At 37.0% G+C, this 14,746-nt stretch overlaps 1 protein-coding gene across 2 annotated transcripts in view; it reads left to right on the top strand.

Annotated features, from left to right (window-relative positions):
* The window catches only part of NKAIN3 (sodium/potassium transporting ATPase interacting 3), a 302,386-nt gene that overhangs the window by 229,072 nt on the left and 58,568 nt on the right, over positions 1-14,746 (top strand). For both annotated transcript variants that reach the window (XM_072328620.1, XM_072328621.1), the window contains exon 4: positions 4,648-4,845. In XM_072328620.1, coding sequence (XP_072184721.1) covers positions 4,648-4,845 — 198 coding nt within the window. The remainder of the gene's footprint in view (positions 1-4,647; positions 4,846-14,746) is intronic.

Genomic DNA, 14,746 nt, shown 5'->3' with positions numbered 1-14,746 from the left:
TCCTTAAATTTTGGTAATTAATCTCATGGGAAAAACAAACAAACAAACAAAAACAAACAAACAAACAAAAAACTTGGAAGTTTGACTATGAGTGTAAACTAAGTACAGAGAAAATATCTCAGAGGAAAAGAGATCATTGTTCCTATGATAATCTTATGAAAATCTGAAAATAGTTGGAGAGGACAAATCAGAATTCTGCTTTGTGTGAATGTTTGAGGATTACTTTAATATTGAAGATTTAGTCATGTATTCAGATTTCCTGACAGAAGTACCAATCAACCATGTGTTATGTTGATTGATAAAATTAGAAATCATAAGGAGTATTCAACTTATAGTGTTTCTAGGGTGCATGTGAAATTTGAACTCATTAATCGGGCAGTTAAAAAAGAATAGCCAGTCCTCTTCTATGCCCTGGAAGATCCATGAGCATCCTCCAAGACTGGACTATCTTGTGCAGTTGGTGACAATTGCCATGATCTGAACTGGTGTTGCAGTTGCTTCATAGCTGGATCCCAGAAACTAAAGTTTAAGAAAAGCATCAAATAATACCACTTACAGCACAGAATGGAAGTGCATTGCAGTAGGGCTTGTGATTGTTGTAGTTTCTATTCTTCAGCTCACTCTCTTATAATAGACTGAAATCCTTATCGTAATCTCATGTCTCTGAGAATGAAGGTTTTAACAAAAACACTGAATGTAACCAGACTTGCAATAAAACAACAGGAGCTGGCAGTATCACAAGCAATTGCATTGCTTCAAGCAAGCAAAGCAGAGAACAGAACAGCAGTTACCTAAACTGGCCTATTAATCTTTAAAAGTGTACCTGGAAACAGGTAGGAACATTCTCGTTAGTCTCAAAAAAGGGAGTTATTTTTCTTGTTGGCAATCTTAACATTCAAGAGAACTTTCCAAAGTCTTTTTATGGTGTATTTTAATGTCTTTTGGCTCTCATACATACTCTTAAATTTAGGACTCGCTGTGTCATATGCTTATTTCCTGCAAGGAATTCACCTTTTCTTCTAGTGGGGTAGTTGTTGTATTCCTCAGCTCAGGATGGAGAGGGAGAATGCAGAGCCAATCAGAAATAAAGGACAATATTGAAATTAACTGTAATGTTATTGCAACATTTTGTTCTAAATCAAGCCTTTATTCCCATGCTTTCTATTTTTTCACAACCACTGTGTACAAAATAAAATTGTTTGGGTAATAACACAATTGAATCCTGTTTTGGTTTGAGGCTAAATTACTTCTGTCCCACATATTGAATTATGTGGGCTTTTGGTACAGATTGTATCTGTTATTTGCATATATTTCCTAGACCATTAGAAGTGCCACCTCATGCAAGGATTGGTTTTGCATGGTTTATCACAGCAGGTCATCCACAATGTGAATGATGGAGAACTATGTAAAACCAAGCAGTTTTGGCATTTAAAAAAAAAAAAAAAAAAAAAAGTGAAAAAGTGACTGAAAAAGGTAGGAGTGGGAGAATAGTGATTCCCTTCTTTATATTGCTTCTGTGAGTTCTATTGTCTATGTTCGAATCACTCCTAGCTTATGGCATCTAACAGGTTTACTAAGTGAGGTTGTTCGGTTTACCTGCTGATGTAAGGAATCAAGGTTAAGGCATATTGTGTATCCATAGCTCAGAAGACAGCAATTTTCATTCTACGATTCAAATTTCAGTTATTAAATGAACCCCAATTGGTTCACCAGAGTCAGCTTGATGTTTCTTGTGCAGAGTCTGGAATTTAGTCTCGGACTATCAAATATTATCAGAAATCAAACATAACACTATCAAATGTATGAGAAATAAACAGCCTAAACTTCAGCAAATGATGTAAAATAAGCATGTTATAAGTATTTCCTTCATGATTGCCTCTAACATTGGAAAGCAGCATATTATCCACTGAAAGAAATTCAAGAATTTGCTTGTACTTTCTTAAGAATTTTTAACTTTTATTAACCATATGATTGAGAATAATCCACTTGAGCAGCAGCTTTTCCATCATTCAGAGCTTCCAAATACTGAATACACTGATAATAAAACAGTCTTAGAAATATGCTGATATATAAAACCTGTACAATCAAGCGTAGAGTTTTTTAATTTAACATGCTTCTGAAGAGAAGAATAAGGATATAGGATACTCTTTGAAAGCCTGGAATATTCAACTCACTTTACAGTTTTAAAATCTCTAAAAAATGAGATGAGTGTTATTATTATTATTATTTTAGGCTTTTATTTATTGATTGGCAGCTTAACATTTATCAGCTCAAAAAGCTTATGGCTGCCATTTTGTGAAGTGATGTGTTAGAGGTCAAGCTCATGCACTGAGTGGTTCTGTTTGTGTTTCTTGAACTGGTCTTTGCTGGGCCTTCATTGTCTCCATTATCTCTTAGTTTGAAGACTCAGGATGTAATGCACACAGTGAAAAGTAATTATGAAGCGCTCTTCTTATGGCCTTTTCCCTTAATTTCTGAATAATGATAATAGCAGCAGCTGCAAGTGCTGTCATGACATCTCCTTTTAATCAGATAAAATAATTTTTGCTATAGTAGTGCTGTTTCCTTTCCTTACTGAAGCACCAGCAGCTTTGAAACATGAAAGAGTCTGCAGATGTGCCTCCTGTTCACTGTTTTCCTAGTAAATGAGCTCAGATAATGGTCAGAAAACTCAGGGAGATATCTCTAAGTATGATTATAAATTTAAGCAATTAAAAAAGAAAAAGAAAAAAAAAAAAACAACAAATCTTCTCAGCAACCTAACGTAGCAGTATTTCAGAAACAGAAGATTTTACGTAAAATTGTCAAATGCAACTATATGGAAAGGTACTGTGTTTTAAAGGTATTGGCAAGGTGTAGAAGAGCTGTTTCCCTATTTAGGTTTGCTGTTTTTCTTTGCCATTGATTGTGAACTAAGCACAAGCATGAGCACAGGCCATAGCTAATAAAACTTATAAACCAAAACAAAGCACAAAGAAACAATAGAGAGAGGGGAAAAAAAAAAAAAAAAACACCAAACCATGAGGGCAAAGAAAGCTATGACAACACCAGACGTAGAGACTTTGCTATTTATTCCCACAGTTACAATAAAGAAATATTAACTTGCAGCATTAGAGACAGACTAACCCACCCTGAAAATCATCCTCTTCTGCACTCGACAAAGAGTTACCAAAATAGATGAGTATGTGCTTGCTTCTTGATAAATGGCATTTTCTGCACTTGATGATTTCTAAAAGCTCTTGTTAGCACTGTGCAATCTTTGGCATTGTTGTACAGAGAAAGCCTCTGCTATTTCCTATGACTGTATTTGTAATTACATTTTCATTACACTGAATTATCTGTCAACTTCATATTTTGTAGATCATTTTTGTAGTGCAGCTGAAAGTGTATCAAAGAGCAACACACAATGTCAAAAGACAAATGCTTCATCAACTGTGAATGACTGATCCTACAAATCTTCATTTTAAGGGTAAAGAGCTTATGCAGAGTAAAAACATCAGCTGATTTGTTAATGCTATCAGCTACAGATATTGGCATGATATAATTCACCTGTTACTTTTCAAATGCGGCCAGTATAAAGGCAATTAACTGAGACAGAACCTAGAATTTACACCAAACATTTTTGTCAGTGTGAAACTGTCACAGATAAACTTATAGAACAGATTTTCAGAGTGATATACAAGTGAATCACTGTTGGTGTACATGCAGTGTTCACAAACTGGCACAGATGAGAATAAGGAAATCTGTGGGCCTATGTCAAGCAATGTTGTATGCATTATTACAACTACCTTGAAGTTTACTGATATGGGGAAACCTATATCTGAATTGTCTAAAGTATTACTTATTTCATGTTAATTGCTAGTGTGGAAGTTGGTTTGGCATTAAAATGGATTCTTGTTAACTTCAAGCAAGGAAATTGCCAGGCTGCATCTTGCCTTCATGGGATACAATGGTACCATCTCCAAGTCTCCTGTATCGAGATGGTTTCTTTTGCTCCCAGGACAAGTCTTCAGCCAATAAACACTCGTGAGTTCTCTCGTTTGAAAGCAAACTCCAAAGAGATGCTTTGAAATATAAAATTGTCCACAAATTGATGTCAATTACCTCATGTTGGTTTGAGATGCTCCTTACTGGTCTCAGACACCTTGACTGCAGAAAGCTTATTATTAGAACGTTTGGTATCAGGAACAATCTACTTGGCCCGATTTAAAATAATACCTGATTTTTCTGTAGTTATTAATTTAACAAAATATGGGGGAAGTTTATTTTAGGTCACTTCTAGAACCATGGAGTAAGATTTTCTCTACTTCCTGATCAAAGAATTAATTATTGATTCACATTTCAATTAAATGACAATAAAGCTGTTTTTTTAAGCTATGGAGTTCATGGAGTCTTAGGATATGCACTGTTTTATACTATTTTTGCTATGATGGTTCTTCTACTGGACAGGAGCTTAAATGATAAACATTTGCAATTTCCTTTTTCCCTCTCAATGATCTACTTTCATGTTAAAATTATGTGGGTGAAGGGAAAGGTAAATTATGTTGTCTTCCTTTCAATAATTAAAACCACTTTTTATTTCCATTTCTTCATCTTAAATAATACTGAACTAGAGGATTTCATGCTTTTTCCCTCCCTGTCTCCTAGGAAACTGATCTCATGACCTTTAACATCTCAATGCATCGTTCTTGGTGGCGGGAACATGGGCCTGGCTGCATACGAAGGGTGGTGCGTCCTTCTACTCCTGGCATCCTAGATGATTACTCCTACGTCTCTGTGACGGGCTGCATAATTGATTTCCAGTACCTAGAGGTCATTCACAGCGCTATCCAAATACTCCTCTCTGTAAGTCCTAATTTCCTCTTGTAGTCAGATTCTAGCAATCTTTTTGCATTCCGAGTTCAGCTCTTGTGTGCCTCTTTCTTGACAGGGTAATGTAGTGGTTGATGAATAGCAACACAGATTTGGAATTGTATTGTATTCTGAGTTAGAGAATGATAGTCACATTATTAAAATGTACATCGTTATTCTCTTTGCTTATATCTTCTACAGCTCTGTGTAGGTGACAAATTAGGATAGTTCCTTTTTTGGCCTTTGCTGAAAGAGGTGAAAACCATCTTAAGTTCTCATATCTCATTCATTCAGATGTATGGAAAAGAAGATCAGACTTGTCCAAAGTTAGTTTACCTAAACCTTTCCAAAGTTCACAATTACTGATGGTATTTATTTAGTCCTGAATGTAAATATATTTTACATGATACACAGGTTAGGTTCTCCCGAAGTGAGGTATAAATGTGACACTTGAAAAAGGTCACAGAAATATTAGGAATGTGAATACTCCTTTATATTTAACCATGTTACTTGTTCTTTCCTGAGACTCCGGGTTATCGGAATCCACTTTTTGTAGTGGCAATGCCAGTCAAAACTACAAGCAATACAAGTCATTAGAGAAAGTCTGCTGTCTATTACACAGCTGTTGAGATGTGCCAGGAGCCACTAGGTACCTAAGGGCTGTGGGCAGTGCAGGGAAGCATTACGTCTGGATGAGCTACTTTGAGAACAGGAGACCAGTCTTTGCCACAGCCTTTCCTCAAATTCCTGGTTTTTCTTGAGCTCAAAAGCTTGGTTTGCACAAATGTTGTGTGATCTCCTAGAAGTAGTATCTCTTTCATCCTCTACATAGTTATGAGTGGTACAAAGGAAATGGTCTGTCAGAAGTGATTGCACATAGGTCTGATACACCTCAGATATCTGTGCCTATTCTCAGAATACAAATGCTTGTAATCTGTGCTTCTAACCATGACAATCAGTTCTTGTTGGATAGCATGAGAAAAGTTATGGTCTTCAGACTATATCTGCTGGTAAGACAAGCTCCATGATATGATTAACAAGAAAGGCGGGATATTCCTAGTCTATCCAGTACTTCATGCTGTTGTACTAACTGACTGAAAACACTGCCACTTAGCAAAGTAAGAGTGACTGTTAGGGCAGGTCTCATTTATTAATTTGAATTAATTCTCAGATTTTATTTTTCAAGGTAATGACATATTTTTAATGGAATAAGTCATTCATTCATTTCAATGAAATGGTGAGACAACTCGTGCCTGAGTGCTGTGAGAGATAGTTACAGGTTCTTCAGCAGAGACAGACAGAGAAGTAGAGTTGTTGAGCTAGCCCTGTATGGTAAAGAATGCTTTGGCTGCATGGATCTGGGTAATGGTGATAAAAGCATCGAGTCAGGGTAAGGGCAAGAAGGTGGATATTATTAGGGGAATCTGCTACAGAACACCTAATCAGAATGAACTGACAAATGAAATATTCTATAATGGCCTTTTATCCCATTGGGACTTCCTTTGTCCCATTGGGACCTTCAACTTTCCAGATGTCTGCTGGAAATACACTACAGCAGGGAGTAAACTGTGTTGGAGATTCCTGCAGTGTGTGGAAGATAAGTTCCCGATGGTTAGACAGTCCATTAGGGAAGATGCCACAGTTGTCCTACTGTCTGCAGACAGAAGCTCTGAGTGATATGGTGGCTGGAGGTTGTCTTGGAAGAGCAATTATGGAATGATAGTGTTGATTTTTTAATTATAACTGAAGAAAGGATGGCAATTAGCAGAACTACTAACCTTGGATTTCCAGGGGGCAGGCTTCAGCCTATTCAGAGAACAGGATTCTTTGGAGGTGATTCTGAAAGGCAACAGAGTCCAGGCAGGCTAGATGTTCAAGAATGAAATCTTAGGGGCACCATGCACAAAAAGCTGAGCCATAATGAAATGCTAGTATGGAAATATGCAAAAATGGTTTAATAATTTGTGCAGCATTACATTAATATAAGATGCCTATTTCTGATGTGGCGAATGATTGGCTGGAACACTCATAAATTCTGTACACAGTACATTGCAAGTTCAAAGGTTAACAGGGACTTATAAGACTTGACTGGGAATTATATAGTTGCCAGGTTCAGATATTGCTTTTGACTGATATACACAATGTTAAAATATGCAAAGTAGGGCTTTCCTCCAGTCTTTTTATCTTGCTTATCCCATCTGTGAGACACTGTGATTAGCACAGGAATCTGTACATCAGTTTCCACTCTGAGTTGTAATTTAGCCTTGTTTAATTTACTGTCACACAGGATAGAAGTCACCACCTAGATTATCAGGCTTGCTTCATTTTCTTCTAATTTTCTGTTGACCCAAGAAGGTTCCCATTCATTTCAGATGCATAACTGTTTTCCTAATTGGGATACTAATTTCAGTTGTTAGTTAAAATGTCCTTTTACAGTACCGAATTGTTGCTGGAAGGCTGGCTATGTAGCCCTTCTTATTTTTCTTCTCATTGTATCTAGACCCAAAAGTAGAACATGCCTTTTTGAACCTTACAACCCTCTTATTTTCATAACATTTTTATGTAGCAGAAGTATCATAATAAACCATTTTCTAATGTAAGAAAAAATTTATTGCCATAACAAATCATTTTATCATGCTAACTCTTGTCCAAATGACTGGGAAGGTAAGCAGTTCCATTTGACAGGGAGTCAGAGCCTCACTAAGAAGGAATCCCTCCAGGAGCAAATATTGGATACCTGTCCAGGTATTTAATTCACTACAGTTCTCAATTTCTGAAATGTGGCTTTTTATTGAAATCTTAATTTTATTTTTAAACTGGTATAAAACATTTTTATATGCACAGAGATCTCCAGCTGTAACTATATTAGATCCAGTTTTGAAGAAAAGATTACATAATCATTTATTTAATTCCATCACTCTAAGTCTCTTTCTGTATTTGCTCTATTGTTGTTTCCAAAGAAAATGTATTTTACTAGTGAAACAGTAGCTTTGTATCTTATTACTTATTTTACGTGACTATTGAAATGAACTGAGTATTAAAGGTCTAAGCATTTCTTTAGGTTGGGGAAAAATCAAGGGAAATATTGGAGAGTAAGATGCAGTTAAAAATCAATATATTTAAATTGTGTTTAAAATTTACATTTATTTTATGCATAATACATCATCTTGTTATTAATATCTGCACAGTACCTTTAAATTTAAAATGCAGGTTTTTTTACTGAAGCCTGAAGTTTTTGAAAGTGAATGTATATTCCAGTAAAAATCATGGCAGATTAGTAGTTTTGAGAGGGGCCTTTACAGAGAGTTTTATAGTAGAACCTGAAGCTTGTATCACAGTAAGTTTGTCCACAGCTGCACTGTAAAGCAGAAACACCCAAGCCAAGGTTCATGGGGGTAGTTCTGGAGTTGGCAGGAGTGTAATCTCATCAGTACTGAAAAAGCAAAACAATTTTAGCAGAGTGAAAAGCTGACACTAGAGTGCTTCAGGGGACACAAGTTATAACCTTCTCATGTCACTGCATTGCACAAGGTGAGCTTAACTTTCCACTGAGGTCCAATGACAGTACTCTTCACTGTATGGTAGCGCCATTCCTAGAATCTAGAACACTGTAGGAAATAAAAGATATAAAAGAAAATACAAATAAACAACAAAACCTACCAAAAGACTCAAAGCAATCAAGCTGTTTGGCATGCTACTGCTGACCAAACACAGGATATTTTGAAGAAAAACACTGCTTTACTTAGCAGAGGACTGTCTGGTGCTCTTGTCAGTATTGATTAGTATAGCCCCTAGGTGACAACAAGACCTATGAATGAGGAGCAGTCTCCAAAAAAAAAAAAAACAAAAAAACAAAAAAACACACCAATCAGAAAACACTCCTGGAGGTCTACCTCATTTTCACTGCACTACAAAGTCAGTAAAAGATGTGATTTAGTGAGATAAAGAGAAATGAAGCTTATCCATAGTGGTGCTAAAAGCAGTAAACACCCTGGCCTAAGGTAAAGTCAATCAGTAATCAACAGGGATCATTTAATTGCAGTACAACCACAGTACAACCAGAAAAATTACTTCCGTTCTGCAGAATTACTGTATGTAATTAAGTTGTAATATCACAACTATTAGAACAGCCAAACCTACTCAAAAGTAGCAAAGTTGGGAGTTGGATTCTGTGACCACAGGATAAGTGATCAGTTCTTCAGAAAGGTGGACAGACTGCACCTACACACATCACGGAAGCATGCCAAGAACACTGGGTGCTGAGGCCAGCTGGCTCAGGGCAACTCATGTCTATGCTGTTGGTCTCAGTCTACAGAATACACAAGTGCCTTCAAGCCACTCAACAGGAATAATACTGGGATTGTTCTTCCAAACAAAACTGCTGGGAACAGTTTGGGAGAATGCTGTCTGGAACAGGCTGAACTCAAGCCATGTGGCAGCTTGAGTGACTGTGTGTCAGTGCCAGGAACACTCTCAGGCATACAAGGAATTCCTTCTATTGATGCAGCCATGGTGGGCAAATCTCCAGCTGCAATTCGTTCCTCAGAGTGGACCTAGGAAGGATCTGGCAACTAGTTAAAGGGTCTGATTAGCTAAGGAGTATATAAATCTTTGGTTTATACCAATATTTTACCTTTTGTAATCTCAGGTACAGAAGCTAGTGATCAACCTTTTTGACATGATTAAGTAGGATGACGTGACATCTAGCAATTGCAGAGGTGTTTTATGACAGCACACAATGTCAGACAGTCAATACTGGGCGGATCTCATTAACTGAAATCCTTACTAATATCCATATTGGTGGATAGCTAAAACAAGTGGTTTTCAGTTCAGAAGCATTCTACTCTGTTAAATTCTTCCAACCATCCTTATGTGGCACTGTGTAAGCACCACCAGCCCTGTGTTAAGCTACATATGTCTGTCTTGTATCAGTAGTTCTGCTGGCCTCTCTCCAAATGGAAAACTGAGCATGGATGTGGGGCTTTGTGTGTGGTGCTGTTTATGAATGTTTTGCCTTTCAACAACATTTCATCTGATGTTGCTGTACTTTCTTGATGTACAGCTAGAAACAAACAAACAAACAAACAAACAAACAACAACAACAACAAACTGAAAGTCCTTTGAGCTTTGGGTATGAAGCCAAAGATTGAGAGAGATGTTTTTAAATTTATTCTAGGAATTGATTTCATTTATACTTGGCCTCATTATGGTTCCCAAGGAAGGTCTGTTTTTTGCATAAATAGTGAAGATGGTATCAAAAGCAGTGGGGCTGTTTTAGTCCAAAACTCCTTACTCTTGAGCTCATTGGGTCTAAAACTATTGAGGAGCTTGAAGTAGGTCTTCATTCAATAATGGTTTACTTGGGTGTTTATCTAGTGTGTGTACAGCAATGAGACAGTGCGAAGACAGCTTGCACTTCTCTATAGGAGTTGGAGGTGGAGGACTTCATGTCTGGATATGTCTAATGATTATCCTGCATGCAAGAGATAACAAAGCCATGTTTAACTGGACACTGTCTCCCAGGATTTGGATTAAACAATAAGTATATGTCCTGGAAATTGCACTTCCTGGTGCACTTTTCAATTCTTGAACTTATAAATATTGTGGTTTTTCTAGGCGATGAACTTGTAAGGCAGTTTTCCATACAGTGTCTGAATGTTTGATAATGTGTTCAGTGCTGGTAGAAAAATTGCAACCTCTGTATATTATGCCAAAAAAACAAAAACAAATTATCCAAATAGGGTCATTTCAAATATAATGAATTTTTATTTTTGTTATGATTGTTCATAATAATGCTGTCATCCCTGCCATGAATTTAGTTTATTCCTCTTATTTTTGTCATAATTATCTGTTGTACTAGATGTGTATGCCCAGCCACTGTCTCATAGCATCCCCATTGGGCTGCCTCACTTTGGGAATTATTTCTACCTTCCCATCTCCAAAGAATATGCCAAAAGTTGATGATGTAATACTGCAATGAATTAAGACATTTGTTAAATTTAAATGCTTTTTTCATCAGAGAAAAATGCAATTTAATTAACAACCTTATTTAGCACAATAGACATTCAAATTGAGCTTAGGATTCTTGTGTAAATAATTAATCAAGAGAAACATTCTGAGTATTAAGCTAAAGAGAGGGTAAGTGCAAAAACATTGCCGGAGTTACTTAATGATGTTCAGATCACTGACCAAGCTTTTACTACTGAGCCATAAGTCTCAATCCATTTTAAATTAATTTGGATGGCTCTTCCTGTATCTCCAGTGTTAAGAACTGCCTTCTCCATGTCATTGTAAAAGCTCCAGGAGTTGCTCTGAAAGAGACTGTAAGGGAGCTTTTGCTCCTCCCTTCTGGCAGTCAGAGCTACAGCTTGCTTCTTATTCATTTAGATGTAACAAAAGGGCTAATTATATCAATATGTGATGGGGTGCCTCCAAGGTACTGCAGCAGTCCGCTTTTTCCCATTAGTTATGGCCATGTTATTTTTATAATTGGACAGAAAAGGATGCTCGGGAACACATCATGTACATTGTTCTCCAAAGAAAAGCCCTGGAGGAGCTGACACCAGTGCTCAGCCAGGTTCCTTACTCTCTTTCCATTTCCCCAAGTGACATGTGATTGATTAAGAAAGCCAGTCAACATCAGCATGTGATAGAAAAACATGAGGCAATTTTCTGTTAAGGGCTACAGGAACGATGCATGAGTAAAATATAGTAGCCCTAAAGCTATTACATCTCTCCTTGAATGTTTGCTTGTAACTTTCAAATTACAAATAGTTTGCAAACAAAGAATTGCACAACTGGCATAGAAAATTGAGCTCTGCAGACAGTGCAAAGATAATGTTTTTTCCAAAAGGGGGTGTCATGGTTTCATGGTTTTTCATCGTTATGCCAGGGGTGACAGGAGGTATGAAAGAAATGCCTAATAATAATAGCCAGGAAGACCTATCTTCTCCAAGACTCATTAGTAAGTTTAAAGTGATAACCAGATTATTAAAAGTCAGAAGAACTTACTCAGCCTGGGCACACTTAGGGGAACTTTCAGTTTCTGAACCAGACTGTAGAGAAGACTGCTTATATCATCCTGTGACTTTGTAGTAGCTGTCTCATACATTTATTGCAATCTCTGCTTGTGCAAATTCTCCAGTATTTATAGGATTAGATCAGGGCTGCATAGAGTCCATTCCTCCTTTGCCAATATCAAGCTATCAGTGTTGAAAGATATACATTAAAGAGAAATGAAGTTAGTGAGTGACTGCATCTGCACCTGTGTTCTAAAAATTACTTTGTCCTTTATTGTTAGTTTTAGTTAGACTGCATTGTGCTTGACAATGAATAGGTTGGGAAAATACACAAGTATATGTGTGCCTAATTATCAGTCTGAATAAATAAAGTAACTGCCTGAGACAATAACAAGAGAAGTCTATGGCTTTTTCCTATCTGAGCTTTCCTTCCATAGGTGATCCTGCTTTTTCAAGCAGCTTTTTTAAAAGGACTTGGAATCACTGATAACATAGTTATTTACATGTCCATTTATTCATTAACTGTTATGATGTGGATTTGTGAAAGAATTAGACAACACCTGAAGAGGAGCTGGTTAAAGGTGAGGGGATAGAGGACAGCAGTTTAAGCACTAGCAGTATGGTAGTGTCTTCACCTTGTCAGCTAATCAATATGAGAGCTAAATTGTTCTAGACATATGGCAGAACTTGATATAGATCTGTTTTCTGTTGACATGAAAATTACTAGGGCATTTTTCTAGCATTTTATATGGAAAAAAAATAAATCAGTGAAATGGTGAAAATATTATGATTTTTTCCCATTTACAAGAAAAATATTTTAGGCAAAAATGAAAGCCCACTGTTAATTTTAAGTTTTAGAATTTCATGAGTGTTTTGATAAAAGTAGCACAGAAGCATGAGAGATAAAAGGAAGATTTGGAAAATAACAAGTTCTTTTACCTTCAACTTTTACTTGAAATTACCTCTGCATGACACAAGCAGTATAATTAACTATACATCTGCATTCTAGTCACGATAATTCTGTCAGATATTTTCATTCAGATCTGCCTCCAGGGTTTTTCAAGATAACCTGAACTGACACTGAACTGGGAGTTGCAGTGGCCCAGCAAACAGTAAGCCTGGTGGCTGCTTGTTCCAGTCCAATACAGTATCCCAGCTGGCAGAAAAAGGTAGTGTAAGAGGTAGACACATCAATCAAGATGCTGAAATCATATTACACTGGGGATTTAGAAATTGTAAGAGAAAGAACTGTTTGTGCTGGAAAAAAAAGATTAGCAATTTTGTTGTTTTTTGGGGAATGAAGAAACCCAACATTCTTCAGTGAGGTAATTTTCAAGCAATATTCTCTTTGGACTTTAGGAAAGCTCTATTGACTATATGTTCTGTTAGCTGTTTGATGGGCTACTGAGATACCAGAGATCCTGGAAATTCCTGCTTGAGCAGCAGTACAGTACTCCAAAGATGTTCCTCTTCGTACCTCTCCAGATACCATCAAACTTTTAGGAACCTCTGTGGCAATCTGGGTAATCTTGGAAGATGGAATCATATTAGTACATTTCTGCCGAGCTGCAATGCAATGCAAACAGCCCTTCTGTGTCCCCAGCAGCATGCTGTATCACATCCACTCCATTTGCAAAGCTGATAAGTCCCTCAAAGAAATGAGCTCCTTCTCTAGGTGAAGTGCTCACATGGCTGTGTAGGTTTTGCTTTTTCTAATTCATTTTTAAATGCAAACACACTTTTTAATAATGAGAAGATATTTTACCAAAGTGGATCGATTTCTTAGCCTGAGTGTGCATGTTTGCTGTAAAGAAGGCAAGCACACCAGCAACAAGCCTCACACTGCAATCTTCCTGATCCTAACAACAATAGATTTGTGCTGACTAGTTGTCATTAGAATAATTCCTTCTGCTTACAATGTTGATAACCATGTGACTGGTCTTCCTTATATTGGGGAAAATATTCACTGATTAAAAATCATATCTGTGTGAGCTGTTCACCTATGGGACATTTTTCTTTTAGTCATGTACTGAATTTGCAGCCTAGCTCTGACATTAAAATTTGCCACCTGAACGTGACCCGACTGCAGAAATATTTCTATTTTTCCCTCTTGACTTTACAGTCCCAGATGATTTGCAACACTCTCTAAGTGCTGCACTAACACTGTCCTAAGGAAATGTGAGATCGCCGAGCTGGGATTTCACTAAACAAGGAGTGAAACAACTCAGACTCCTTGAGGTTTGAGGGCATGATTTGGCTTTCACTGAGGAAAAAGGTCAATGTGCGTATGTGCTCTTCTCAGAACTACTCACAGAAAGACAAGGTGTTTTTGAAAAATGTGTTTTGATTTAGGAAGATTCTATAATATATCTGTATACTTGTTCTTAGTTCATGCTCTAGTACTGCTGAAACTCTTGTAAAACTTAGTGGTGCTGCCAGACTTGTTCTTTTGCTCCTTCAGTGCCCTTCAGAGAAGATGGTGCTGCAACACTGTGATTCAGAAAAGGAAGGCAGTGAAGGAGGGAGAGGGTTATAACCGCAAGACTCATTCACATTGGTTGCAGATTGTAGTATCTAGATAACAATGGCAATACAGCATGAGTACAGTTAAGACACAGGTTTATGAGTGCCTAAGAAGTGATGCCTTACTATATCACAGTAGCAGTGAAGGTAGAGATGCGTGATGAATTTCTCTTTTTTTTTTTTTTCTTTTTAAACTTCTGTTTGTTTGTGTTTTGTTTTTTGTTTGTTTGTTTGTTTTATATATATATATATTTGGTGGTTGTCAGGCTTGTCTAAGAGAAAAAGCAATTTTATTGTGCTTTTATGTAGAAAAGAAATGAGTTTCAGGTCATGGAATGAAAATGGACAAACAG

Source organism: Excalfactoria chinensis, chromosome 2 (assembly GCF_039878825.1).
Source record: "Excalfactoria chinensis isolate bCotChi1 chromosome 2, bCotChi1.hap2, whole genome shotgun sequence".
Taxonomy (NCBI): domain Eukaryota; kingdom Metazoa; phylum Chordata; class Aves; order Galliformes; family Phasianidae; genus Excalfactoria; species Excalfactoria chinensis.
This window is presented reverse-complemented; position numbering and strand designations above follow the sequence as displayed.